General features: G+C 48.1%; 1 protein-coding gene across 3 annotated transcripts; it reads left to right on the forward strand.

The window, feature by feature from the left end:
* NOLC1 (nucleolar and coiled-body phosphoprotein 1) lies at nt 293-12596 on the forward strand. Of its 3 annotated transcripts, none has more exons than XM_005671408.3 (13): nt 293-622; nt 3563-3618; nt 3729-3871; nt 3967-4100; nt 5573-5738; nt 6788-6909; nt 7035-7176; nt 8622-8750; nt 8962-9072; nt 9166-9807; nt 9944-10050; nt 10498-10590; nt 10747-12596. In XM_005671408.3, the coding sequence occupies exons 1-13, from the start codon at nt 503-505 to the stop codon at nt 10903-10905; spliced, it is 2124 nt and encodes a 707-aa protein (XP_005671465.1). In that variant the 5' UTR covers nt 293-502; the 3' UTR covers nt 10906-12596. The 3 variants fall into 3 exon arrangements, with proteins under 3 accessions (XP_005671465.1, XP_005671467.1, XP_005671466.1); XM_005671410.3 differs by having other exon boundaries at nt 444-622; nt 3732-3871; XM_005671409.3 differs by having other exon boundaries at nt 450-622; nt 5576-5738.

Consider the following 14136-nt stretch of genomic DNA (forward strand, 5'->3'; position numbering starts at 1 on the left):
GGTGGGAATCCACTGGCAGCACCGATAGAAGCAGTATGGGAAGTCATGTGACCAAGCTAAAGGGAGTTCAAAGTCAGCTCGGTCTCCCCAGCCCACTCCTTACCCTGGCATCCACAAGTCAGGGGCGCAGGTAACCACCACCCCAGGAAATGTGGCTGCGGCTGAAAGGCTTAGAAAGGCTGGGCGCGAGAACTCCGGAGTTTTCCCGCCACATCTCTAGGGCGTGACCCCTTGACGTCAGGGCTCCGCCTCCACAAAGTAGCCGAAGGGCGGGCTCCGCCCTAACCAAGATGGCGACACTCGTGGGACCGGAAAGAGTTCATAGATTTCGCCTTTACCCAGCCTCCAAGGCGGGAGCGGGAAGGCCCTGCGGCGTGTGCCCGCCCCTTCCGCTGTGTCCCGCGCAGCGCGGAGGCATCACACTGGCCCGTCTCAGCCCCTCCTGTTCCGGGTTCCTGAGTCGTGTGCGTCCGCGACGGTAGTGACGCGTATTGTCCGGAGGATGGCGGACGCCGGCTTGCGCCGCGTGGTTCCTAGCGACCTGTATCCTCTCGTGCTCGGCTTTCTGCGTGATAACCAGCTCTCGGACGTGGCCAATAAGTTCGCCAAGGCAACAGGCGTTGTGAGTTCCGGGTTTGGGACATAAGGGGGGATGACCACAGGGCTCTGGGCCCTGACATGCTTAGGTTTGCAGGTAAGGAGGTCTGTGGGGTCCTCCAGCCCAGTGTTTTGGGCCTTTGTGCCGAGCTCTCGGCAGTGTCCAGAGAAACCCTGGAATGCCGGCATCTCTTCCACGAAGTCTTACTACTCAGCGACAAGCCTTGTTGCTTTTTTTGGTGAGAGGTGAGGCGGCGGCGGCGGCAGCAGCAGCGTGGGACCCGCGTGGCCTAGGTCACGTGGCTGACAATGTTGCGAGAAGGGAGCGCTGTGTCCCACCAGAGGCATTGGAGGCTCCTGGTTCCTTCTTTGTGCTTTATCTTAGCTGATGCCAAGCGTGACTTGGACCTTAACTCTCAAATTTGAAACACAAATGAAATTGCTTTAGAAATAATGAAGGCTGGGATTTTCCTTAGTAAGAAAGGGAACGAGAGTAGAGGCAGGCAGGGTTCTGCTTCTAGTTATACTGAGGTAGGCTTGAGCATCATAGCTCTTCGAGGCATAGCTGTGAGCTTGACTCTTAACTTCTGGCATCAGACAAGTCTAAGTTTGGGAACAGCCTCTGCTTAAAAAAATGTATGATCCCGGGCAGCTTGCCTAGCCTCTCTGAATCTGACTTCTGTGGCGATGTCATCATGCACTTAATAGGATTTTTGGAGTTCTCTTGGTGCGGCATGTTAAGGATCCGACACTGTCTCTGCAGCTACTTGGGTTCCTGCTGTGGTGAGGGTTTGATCCCTGGCCAGGGAACTTCTACATGCAGTGGCCGCAACCAAAAAAAAAGTTTTCGTTGCTTTGTAGGAGTTTTGTGATTTTCAGTAGCAAGATATATACTAAGTGGCAATACCAGTGCTTTGTGCTCAGGAAGCATCAGTGAATGAATGCTCTTATCTTAGTTACGGTAACTTAGGATGTTCCAAGTACAGGTAAAGGGTGATGACCAGGAATGTGAAAGGTTTGTAATCTACATCTCAAGGAAAGCTGGCATGACTACATGCAAAAACACCTTGAGAGAGGGTAGAGTGGAATGGTAATCTTGGTGGTCTTGGTCTTTGACTAGGAGGATGGACTTGTTCTTTGTGGTAGATCGAGCCTTTCCGCAGTAGGCTGGATGAAATTGGGCCTTTCAGAATCAAAAATCTTTTTTTATTTTACTTTTTTTACTTTTTTTGCTTTTTAGGGCCACGCCCATGGCATATGGAGGTTCCCAGGCTAGGGATTGAATCAGCTCCAGCTGCCAGCCTGCACCACAGGCACAGCAACTCAGGATCCGAACCGTGTCTTTGACCTACGCCACAGCAAGGCCGGATCCCCCACCCACTGAGCGAGGCCAGGGATCAAACCTGCATCCTCACGTGGGATTTCTTTCTGCTGTGGGATTTCTTTCTGCTGTGCCAGGACAGGAACTCCCTCAAAAATCTTTTTTATGTGGCAAAAGCTGATCTGTGGAGGGTAGGGTCAGATGCTAAGCTCTCTTTTTTTCTTTTTTGGCTGCCCCTCAGGCATATGGAGTTCCCTGGGCCAGGGATCAGATCCCAGCCATAGCTGGGGTAACACTGGATCCTTGACCCGCTGTGGCAGGCTGAGGTCAAACCTGTGTCCCAGCACTCCTAAGAGGCTGCGCAATGGTGCCACAGTGGGAATTCCAAGCTAGGCCCTTTTTAAGTATTATCTCTTAACTTTTCAACAACTTAATAAGATGTGTAGTATTATCTATCTTATAGGGAAGAAAAAAGTCTCAGAAAGATTAAAAGATTTGCTCAGGGTCACACAGTAATAACTGACAGAGGTGAGTTTCACATTTACTCATCCAACTCTGAGCCTATGGTCTTGTATGTACTGTAATGACTTGCCCTTTTGGAGGACACCAACTTCTAATAAATATCAGTATAATTGATAGCTGAATGTAATTCTGTACTGAATATGTAACATAGCTTTTTACCAATCTTCTCTTGGAGGTTGGTTTCCAATGATTTGGGATTAAGCCACGTTGTAGCAAATGTCCTTTTGTGTAGGTGTTTGTCTTGTGGTCAGGATTAATTCTTGGGTAATAACACTGCTAGAGTAAATAGAATGCATGTTTTTAAAGCCTTTGATAAATAGAATTGTCAGGCAGCGGAATAGATGATGCCAGAAACTACAGGAATAGCCCAAGGGTTGTTTTGTTTCTTTGTTTTTGTTTTTGTGGCTGTGCCTGCAGTATGTGAAAATTCCTGGGCCCGGGGATTGAATCCATGCCACAGCAGGGACCCGAGCCACTGCAGAGACAACACTGGATTCTTAACCTACCATGCCACAAGTAAACTCCCAGCCCAAGTTTTTGATACCAAAAATTGGGAAGTAACTGTATAGAATATTTTTCTCCTAATATGTACAAGTAGGAGAGGTCTTACAGAGATGTAAGGTCTTTAGCAAATATAGCAGTATAAAACAGGTCATTTTTGGCCACCCCTTGGCACACGGGCCAGGGATCAGATCTGAGCCCCAGTTGCGACCGTTGCCACAAGCGCCGGAGGTCAAATCTGCATCCAAGATGCTGCTGAAGCTGTGTTGCACCACAGCGGGAACTCCTAAAACAAGTCACTTTTTTGTCTTTTTCGGGCTGCACCCTTGGCATCTGGAAGTTCCCAGGCTAGGGGTTGAATTGGAGTTGCAGCTGCAGGCCCAGGACAGCCACAGCAACACAAGGTCCTGAGCTCATGGCAATGCTGGATCCTTAGCCCACCAAACGAGGTCAAGGATTGAACCCAAGTCCTCATGGATACTGGTTGGGTTTATTACCACTGAGCCACCATGGGAACTCCAACCAGTCACTTTTAATGAGAGAGTAACACAAAATCTGAACTCCCATAGAATAGCCAAGATAAAAATTTCATACCCTGTCTCTCTACCTTTTCTCTTATAGACCCAGCAGGACGCCAACGCCTCTTCCCTCTTGGACATCTATAGTTTCTGGCTCAAGTAAGTCTTCTCTGTGCCAGTGTGGCTGTTTTCTCCCCTCAAACGGGCTGGTTTGTGTTCTTTGGTTTGGGAAGGTCCGATCGTCCAGAAGTTAGCCTCATCTACTTCAGCAGGTCCACCAAGGCCCCAAAGCGGAAGTTACAGGCAAATGGACCAGTGACAAAGAAGGCTAAGAAGAAGACTTCATCCAGTGACAGCAGTGAAGACAGCAGCGAGGAGGAAAAAGCCCAAGGACCTCCAGCTAAGAAAGCTGGTAAGGACTGGCAGGGAGTTGTGATTCTAGGAAAAGGATTTGTAGCCTGCCTTTACCACATGGCTGATTCTTACTGGGACCTGTACTTTATTCAGCTGCACCTGCCAAACGGGCCGGTCTTCCTCAGCAGCCTGGAAAGGCTACAGCCAAGGCATCAGAGAGCAGCAGCAGCAGCAGCAGTGAAGAATCCAGTGATGAGGAAGAGGACAAAAAGAAAAAGCCTGTTCAGGTTTGCAGCTTTGGGAAGGAAAGGGCTTGATTAAGGGATTGAGAAGAAAAAAAACCCAAAAACCCAAAATCTTGGCTTTTAGCTTGATGGTTGTGGGTATACAACAGATGATTATACGGGGTTTGTCAGAGAGGTTGCAGAAGCATGACGTCTGGCGAGGACATGGGAGGTTGAAGTTGGACCCTGAAGAGATTCAACCCATTCTGCTCCCCTGGCGGTACTGGGTTTCTCTGGGACCCTGTCAAGGACTAGGAGTAAGAGAATATGTTTTATGGACAGGTGCAGGGAACTCTAGGCAGGGAATGGCAGGGACCAGGCCAGTAAATCAAGTGGCTAAACTTTTCTGTTCCCCGGCCCCGTCTTCTGTAGGGCCACACCTGCAGCATATGGAGGTTCCCAGGCTAGGGGTCTAATCAGAGCTATAGCTGCCGGCCTACGCCAGAGCCACAGCAGTGCAGCAGCATCCCAGCCGTGTCTGCGACCTGCACCACACTTCACAGCAATGCCGGATCCTTAACCCACTGATCGGGGCCAGGGATTGAACCTGCAGCCTCATGGTTCCTAGGTGGATTTGTTAACCACTGAGCCATGACGGGAATGCCATCTGTTTCTTTTTTTTTTTTTTTGGCCGTGCCTTTTGCATGTGGAAATTCCTGGGCCAGTGGATCAAACTTGGCCCACAACATTGAAAGTGCTGGATCCTTAACTCACTGAGCCATGTGAGGACTACTAGACTTTTTCTTTCTTTTCTTTTTTTTTTTTTTTTTCCCCTAGGGCTGCACCCACGGCATATGGAGGTTCCCAGGCTAGGGGTCTAATCAGAGTTGTTGCTGCCGGCCTATACCGGCGGTATAGCCACACCAGATCTGAGCGGCATCTGTGACCTAAACCACAGCTCATGGCAATGCTGGATCCTTAACCTGCTTAGTGAGGCCAGGGATCGAACCCGCAACCTCATGGTTCCTAGTCGGATTCGTTAACCACTGTGCCACGACGGGGAACTCCAGCTTTTTCTTTCTTATTAAGAGTTTGTTGCCCTTTTTTTTTTTTTTTTTTTTTTTTGTCTTGTTGTTGTTGTTGCTATTTCTTGGGCCGCTCCCACGGCATATGGAGGTTCCCAGGCTAGGGGTTGAGTCGGAGCTGTAGCCACCGGCCTACGCCAGAGCCACAGCAACGCAGGATCCGAGCCACGTCTGCAACCTACACCACAGCTCACGGCAACGCCGGATCGTTAACCCACTGAGCAAGGGCAGGGACCGAACCCGCAACCTCGTGGTTCCTAGTCGGATTTGTTAACCACTGCGCCACAACAGGAACTCCTGTTGCCCTTTTCTTAGGGTGTTCTGCTTAGCTTTCCCTTGCTTTTACTGTTCCGTTAGCCCCTAAAAAACAGCTGCAAGGAAGCTTTCTACCTTAGAATGTCTGTTGGGTGCCCAGGAATTCTTGCTGATTCTCTGTATGTTTTCTCACAGAAGGTAGTTAAGCCCCAAGGCAAGGCAGTCAAAGCTCCTCCTAAGAAGGCTGAGAGCTCTGATTCCGATTCTGACTCAAGCTCAGAGGATGAGGCACCAAAGAACCAGAAGCCAAAGACAGCAGCCGTGGCAGCTAAAGCTCAGGCTAAAGTGCCAGCCAAAACAGGTATCATTTCTATTCCCACGAGGCTGGGCTGCTGGGGACCAGGGGACTCTGGGGACTGGTGTGAAATGTCACTGTTTGTTGAAGTATTGACTAGTGTCATTTTTTAAAAAATGAAGTAAAAACTACTTTTCATACTAATAAGTAAAAAATTTTATTATTAGGGGCTAGTAACTATAGAAATAGTTTGCAGTGAGGGAAAACATGGGGTTTTTTTGTTTGTGGTTTTTGTTTGTTTTTTGTTTTGTTTTAGGTCTGCACCTGCAGCATATTGAAGTCTCCAGGCTAGGGGTCAAGTCGGAGCTACAGCTGCCAGCCTACACCAAAGCCACAGCATCACCAGATCGGAGCTGAGTCTGTAAGCTGCACCACATTTCACAGCAACACCGGATCCCTGACCCACTTAGCGAGGCCAGGGATCAAATCCGCACCCTCGTGGATACTAGTTGGATTGGTTTCTGCTGCGCCACAATAGGAACTCTAAACATGTTTTTTAAAAATGGTTTCAGTTTAGCTTTTTTTTTTTTAGGGCCAAATCCGTGACATGTGGAGGTTCCCAGGTTAGGGGTCTAATCGGAACTGTAGCTGACGGCCGACGCCAGAGCCCTAGCAACACCGGATCCTTAACCCACTGAGCGAGTCCAGGGATCGGACCCATGAATTCCTAGTCGGATTCGTTTCCGCTGCGCCACTCGGGAACACCCAGCATTTTTCAGTTGTGTTTCATAGCCATTTCCACAAATCTAATTTTCTTGTAACTATTTATATCTCTATTTTTGGTGCTTTTCATTACCATTTTTCTTCTTGTATCTTCATTCCATAGAGTGAAGGAGAATTTTTATTTCCTTCAGTAATTTTCCTCTATGAAGGTTTTGAAGACCGTTTTATTCCTGAAGTTGGGCAGGAAATTAATCCTTTGCTACAGTAAACCACAGCATTCTCCGTCATGCCTGCTCCAAAGGCAGGAGACTCCAAAGTACTGAGCTAATAGGAAGGAGAGTTTTAATGGCCTTTTGGTGCCTTGATGCTCCTTACATTATCTTATATTGTAGGTACACCAGCTCGGGCAGCACCTAAAGTAGCCAATGGCAAAGCAGCTAGCAGCAGCAGTAGTAGCAGCAGCAGCAGTGATGATGACTCAGAGGAGGAGAAGGCAGCAGCCGTCTCCAAGAAGGTATGGGCCTTAACTTCAACCAGGGAAGAGGGCATTGGGGACGGAGGTGAGGGGTCTCTGTTTCATGGCAGGATTGGTTGGGTCAGCATTTTCCTGTGGTAATCGATTTTCTCCACGTAATGCAGACGGTACCTAAAAAGCAAGTTGTGGTCAAGGCCCCAGTGAAAGCAGCTGCTGCTCCTGCCCAGAAGAGTTCCAGCAGTGAGGACTCCTCCAGTGAGGAGGAAGAGGAAGAACAGAAGAAAAAACCAATGAAGAAAAAACCAGGTGAGGAGTTCCCTGGTGGTGCAGCGGGTTAAGGATCCAGCTTTGTCACTGCTGTGGCTCTGGTTACAACTTTGACTCAGGTTCGATCCTGGCAGATTCTGCATGCCATAAGCACAGCCAAAAAGCGCCAGGTGGCTGGACATGGGGAGTCAAGCTATGTGACTGTGAACAGGGCCCGATTGCAGAGAACCTCTGCAGTCACCATGTGGACCTCTTCCTAGAGCTACCTGGCATGGCAGCTAGCTTCTCCCAGAGAAAGGAGAATGCCACACACTGTCTTTTTTATAGCCTGGACTCGAAAGAGTGACATGTCATCATTTCTGTTTTTTTGGGTTTTTTAAAAAATTTTATTAGTTATTTTTGTCTTTTGTCTTTTTAGGGCCACACCTGTGGCATATGGAGGTTCCCAGGCTAGGGGGTCAGTGGGAGCTGTAGCTGCCAGCCTATGCCACACCTCACAGCAGTGCCAGATCCTTAACCCACTGGGTAAGGCCAGGGGTAGAACCCTCATCTTCATGGATACTCATTGGGTTCGTTAACCACTGAGCCATGAAGGGAACTCCCCACCATGTTCTTTTTGTCAGAAATGAGTCAACCCATCCTAACCTCTGCTCAGCTGAAGGGGAATTAAGCTCCATTTCTAGAAGGAAGAAGTATCAAAAGAATTCTGTACTTTTTTTTTTTTTTTGGTCTTTTTTTATAGGGCTGCACCCATGAGATGTGAAAGTTCCTAGGCTAGGGGTCGAAATCAGATCTGTAGCTGCTGGCCTATGCCACAAATGCAGCAAAGCCAGATCCAAGCCAAGTCTGCGACCTACACCACAGCTCATAGTAATGCTGGATCCTTTAACCCATTGAGTGAGGTTAGGGATCAAACCCGTGTCCCCATGGATACTTGTCAGGTTTATTCCCACTAAGCCACAATGGGAACTCCTATTTCTTTTTCTAATGGCTGCACCTGTGGACTATGGAAGTTCCCAGGCCAGGGATTGAACTTGAGCTACAGCTTCGACCTACGCCACAGCTGTGGCAATACTGCCTCCTTTAATTGCGCCTGATTGAACCTGTGTCTCTGTAGCAACCTGAGCTGCTGAAGTCGGATTCTTTTTTTTTTTTTATTGTTTTTTTGCCATTTCTTGAGCCGCTCCCCCAGCATATGGAAGTTCCCAGGCTAGGGGTCTAATCGGAGTTGTAGCCGCCAGCCTATGCCACAGCCACAGCAACGCAGCTGCATCTGCAACCCACACCACAGCTCACAACAATGCCAGATCCTTAACCCACTGAGTGGGGCTGGGATCAAACCCTCAACCTCCTGGTTCTCAGTCGGATTCGTTAACCACTGAGCCATGACGGGCACTCCTGAAGTCAGATTCTTAATCCATTGCATCACAGTGGGAACTCCACTGTACTTATTTTAAAACCACCACACTCTCCCTTCTAAATAGGTACTTATAGTTCAGTTCCCCCACCTTCCGTTCCGTCACCCAAGAAGCCCCTGGGAACCCAGGCTCCCAAGAAAGCTGCAGGGAAGCAGGAGCCTGTGGAGAGCAGTGAGGACAGCAGCGACGAGTCTGGTGAGTGGTCACCTGTGCTAAGTGGGAGTGGGGAGTGTGTGAGGAAATGCTTCTGTCCCTTCTGCTTTTCCCTGAAGCAAGACAGGGCTGAGGCTCTGTGTGAGTCTTCGCATCTTGTTTGTATTGCCCCTGGTTGGGGCGGGACTCTTGTTTGTATTGCCCCTGGTTGGGGGGGGGCTCTGGACCCAGCCTGAGCCATTGTTCACTCCAGATTCAAGTTCTGAGGAAGAAAAGAAACCCCCAGCTAAGGCAGTTGTACCAAAAGCCGCTACTAAAGCAGCTCCAGCAAAGAAGGCAGCAGAGAGCTCTTCAGATAGCTCAGGTAAGGCATATGGAGGCCTTTGGGGCAGTGGGAGCTCCAGGGACTCCCCAGAGTCTAGTTTGGGGAGCCACTCATTCTATTCTTGCTGTCTAGACTCTGACAGTTCTGAGGATGAAGCTCCTGCCAAGCCAGCCAGTGCCACCAAGAATTCAAGTAAGCCAGCTGCCACTCCCAAGCAGTCTATAGCTAAGCCAGCCACAAGTTCCAAGCAGCCTGTAGGCAGTGGCCAGAAGCCTCTGACCAGAAAGGCTGATAGCAGCTCCAGTGAGGAGGAGAGCAGTTCTAGTGAGGACGAGAAGATGAAGAAGACTGTAGCAACGCCTAAGTCCAAGGTGACGGCCAAAGCAGCTCCATCTTTGCCTGCCAAGCAGGCCTCTCAGGGTGGTGGGGATAGCAGTTCTGATTCAGACAGCTCTAGCAGCGAGGAAGAGGAGGAAGAGAAGACGTCTAAAACCCCAGCTAAAAAAATGCCACAGAAGGATGTGGGAGCTGTAGCCCCTTCTAAGCCAGCATCTGCGAAGCAAGCCAAGGCTGAGAGCAGCAGCAGTTCTTCCTCTGATGACTCCAGTGAGGAGGAGGAAGAGGACAAGCCCAAGGGCAAGAGCACTCCGAAACCACAGGCCCCCAAGGCCAATGGCACCACTGCATTGACTGCCCAGAATGGAAAAGCAGATAGGGATAGCAACGAGGAGGAAGAGGACAAGAAAAAGGCAGCAGTGGGAGTTTCTAAGCCAGGTCTGTATCCAGAGAACCTGCCCCCCAAATCAGGATGGGCTGTAGTCCTGGGGTGGGGTGGGCTGGGATAGGGAGCTGAGGCCCATAAGTGGCTTCCAGGAAACCAGTCTCCTGAGGCTTATTTTCTGTTGTACAGGTTCAGGAAAGAAGCGGAAGCAAAATGAGGCTGCTAAGGAGACAGAGACACCTCCAGCCAAGAAGATAAAGCCCCAGACTCCCAACACATTTCCTAAAAGGAAGAAAGTAAGCAGTCTTATTTTCCTCTCAGGAGCCAGCTTTTAGAGTAGGAAGAAAAATCTCGGATCGACTCTGACTGTTCTTTTTTTTGTCTTTTTGCTATTTCTTTGGGCCCCTCCCGCGGCATATGGAAGTTCCCAGGCTAGGGGTTGAATCGGAGCTGTAGCCACCGGCCTACACCAGAGCCACAGCAACGCGGGATCCGAGCCGCGTCTGCAACCTACACCACAGCTCACAGCAACGCGGGATCATTAACCCACTGAGCAAGGCAGGGACCAAACCCGCAACCTCATGGTTCCTAGTTGGATTCATTAACCACTGTGCCACGACGGGAACTCTGACTCTGACTGTTTTTTGCCTGGCTTGGCACACATGCTTGTGTGTGTGTAGCTCAGGGGGGCTTTTCTGTTCCATGACCACGCCACCTTGATTTTCTACTTCATTGTTCTCCAGGGAGAGCGCAGGGGATCCTCTCCATTCCGAAGGATAAGGGAGGAGGAGATCGAGGTGGATGCTCGGGTGGCAGATAATTCCTTTGATGCCAAGGTGAGTGGAGAGGTGGGTGGGGTAGGAGAGAGGACAGCTTTTGGTTCCGGTTGGTGGGACGTTCTCTGGGTTCAGGGTGCCTGGAGCAGGGAGAAGAAAGTGCAAGGCGCGGGTGTTGTCTTTCTGCGGGCTAACCACCTCTCTCCACTTAACCAGCGAGGTGCAGCTGGAGACTGGGGGGAGCGAGCCAACCAGGTTCTGAAGTTCACCAAAGGCAAATCCTTCCGGCATGAGAAAACCAAGAAGAAGCGGGGCAGCTACCGGGGAGGCTCCATCTCTGTGCAAGTCAATTCCATTAAGTTCGACAGCGAGTGACCTAGGGCTGTCCTGGTGCAGCAGAGGTGATGACCTGAGACCCCACACTTGCCCCAGTGGACCTGGGAACGCTCAGCTCTATCACGGGAGGGGCTTGGTGAGGACAGCAGTTGTTTAGAATAGGTCTGAAGACTTTGCGTGGTGACATCCTCTAAGGTCCTCTCCTGTGTTTGTGATTTTGTACAGATTTGGTTTTGCGCGTTGGGTAGCAAGGACAAGGGAAGGGGAATGTCCTTTTTTAAGAAAAAATTTTAGTTGTTCCCTTCTCCCTGTTCCGTGGAAGTCCTCATACTGAAAAATTTGTATATTTTATATTAAACCATTTTCTGTTGATTTTTGTTGTGATTTTCAAAGGTGGGTTCCCACAGATAAAATCTTAGCTATCGTCCAAGGCATAGTGAAGGTCATATGTGTGAATTTTAATAATTGGAGAATTCTGCCTATGTGGATGCTCATGTTCACATTTCATCTCTTCTACCCTTCAGAGGGACAATTGAGAATGGTTACTGTAGGAATTCCCTGATGGATCCGCAGGTTAAGGATCCAGCGTTGTCACTGCTTGTGGCGCAGCTGTGGCTGGGTTTGATTCCTGCCCTGGGAACTTCCATATGCCACAGGCATGGCGGAAAAAAGGAAGGAATGGCTAATGTACATATCTGTGAAGCATGAATTATGTACCTCATTCATGGAGTGTAGGACCGAGGTTTTCAGCCAGCATGGACTTAACCTACTTTTGGGGATTTACTGTTTTGTTAAAGGCAAAATTCTGGTGTGGTATGAATGCCATGGATTCAGTCTGAATGTTTTGTTTCCTGTAATCTTACTATTATATAATGTTTGCAATACATGTTTTTTAATTTGAAAGCATAAACTTTTTTATTGTTCAAAGACAATTTTTGATTAGCTTGACCCTTAATAGTGCTGAGTACTAAATTAAGGATGACATCTCATATTTTTACATTTTAGGGAACAGAATATGTTGATTTAATCCAAAAGCACATAGTCACTGGGTGTTTCTGTCTTGGTAGTGGTGGCGACACAAATTAGTTTCATTAATTCCTACATGGTTGGGAATCACTGATCAAGAAAGCGAAATAAGAGAACCTATCATTAAAAACCTCAATCCTTAGTAGGAATTAGGTTGTGTTAGGTGAATTTGTAGGTAACCTCCTTATATGCTAATGAAGGTGGAAAGAACTTTTATGACACATATTAACTGGTAAAACTTGAGTTAGAGTGGGGTTGGGAGAGCATCCTAACAAGATTTGTTGTGTCTTGTAGTTGGTACATGGGAGCAGCTAATGTGCCCCCTTCAGAACCTTAACCTTCAGTAACGGAGGTAATAATAAAAACCAGTGAGCAGAGCTGTGACCCTTAGGCCGAGCGGGCCGGTCTTAAAGCTGTAGAAGATGACGGCAGTGCGCAGCCAGAGCAAGATGGGAGGCAAGAGTCAGCGACTTCTCCAGTGCTGGGCTGTCGCCTGTTGGGAAAGTGTGCTCTGGGTTTATGGATGAGCCGTAGCTTAGGATTAGTCTCCCCTTGTTTGGGTTATCAGGGAACCTGATAACCTGGTTTTCTGTGTAACTGCCTCAAAGAAGAAAATGCTGTTCATGCTGACACAGGTATTCTGTCTGCATGGTAAAAGTTCTACATCTTACTAGGAAATAATAAACTGGCTCATTTATAATGTGTCTTGAGAGTTTTATTAATGTGAGTCTGAAGCCCTCCCACCTCCTACTCAAACTAGAACAACTTGGATGCCAGTTAGAGGGCTGGAGTCCAGACCTGTGAGTTCACCGTGGAACCTTCTTGCCCATACCTTGTCTCATGGCGCCTTTTCCAGGTACTAGTCCAGTCTGTGCATAGTCTAAATTGGGGGTTGGCAAAATGATCTATATGGGCCATGGCTTGTTTTTTTGTTGCTCAGGAGCTAAGAATGGTGTTTACGTTTTTTAAAGTGCTTGCCAAAAAAAAAGGGGCATGTAGCAGACATTATGTGGCCACAAAGAATATAATGTTTGCAGTTTGCTAACCCCTAGTCTAAATCAGTGATTTATTGATTTATTTTTGGCCTTTCTGTCTTTTTAGGGCCGCACCTGTGGCATATGAAGGTTCCCAGGCTAGGATCAAATCAGAGCTGCAGCCACCAGCCTATGCCACAACATGGGATCCGAGTTGCATCTGCGACCTATACCACAGCTCATGGTAACACTGGATCCTTAACCCACTGAGCGAGGCCAGCGATCGAACCCACGTCCTCATGGATGTTAGTTGGGTTTGTTAACCACTGAGCCACGATGGGAACTCCTAAATCAGTGATTTTACAACATTAATAAAATTATCTGGGAGTCTTTAAAAACACTGAAACCCGGAGTTCTCACTATGATCTGGCATTGTCTCTGTGGCAGCGCAGGTTTGATCCTCTGCTCAGCACAGTGGGTTAAAGAAGGATCCAGCATTACCACAGCTGTGGTGTAGGTTGCAACTGTGGCTCAGATTTGACCCTGGTCCGGGAATTTTGAGTGCCACAAGCATGGGGAGGGGGGGAGGAAGAATCCCTAAACTTTTTTGTGTGTGTTTTTCATGGCCTCCTGTTTCAGTGCACCTTCCTTTGTTCAAGTTACAATGCTAGTGGAGTCTTAACTGCCTCTAACCAGGGACAGATAGGATTTCCTTTTTCAAGGCTGCATACTATTCCATTGTATGTATATCCCACATTTAATGATTTTATTTTGCGTCTCTTACACATTTAGTGATTTGTATTTTCTATGAAATGTGAACAACTCTGTCTCCAATTTCAATTAGATTATCTTTTTCTTAATGATTTGTGAGTGTTCTTGATACACTGAAGAGATTAGCCCTTAATCATAGATTATAGCTAATTGGTTTTCAGGTATTTTTACCTTAAAATTGAATATAATATATTTCCATTAACTTTTCACCTTAAAATAGATGAATAATTTGTAAGCTTACTGTTTATTGTCTAAAGCTATGGCTTGTTTTTTCTTTTGCATTTTATAAACAACCCTTCCCAGTCTTATTTTACTATTTATTGATTTATTGTTTTTTTTAGAGTCGCATATGGAGGTTCCCAGGCTAGGGGTAGAGTGGGAGCTGTAGCTGCCAGCCTACACCACAGCCACAGCACACCAGATCTGAGCTGTGTCTGCGACCTATACCACAGCTCATGGGAATGCCAGATCTTGATCCACTGAGCAAGGCCAGGGATGG

This window comes from Sus scrofa, chromosome 14, assembly GCF_000003025.6.
Source record: "Sus scrofa isolate TJ Tabasco breed Duroc chromosome 14, Sscrofa11.1, whole genome shotgun sequence".
Classification (NCBI taxonomy): Eukaryota; Metazoa; Chordata; class Mammalia; order Artiodactyla; family Suidae; genus Sus; species Sus scrofa.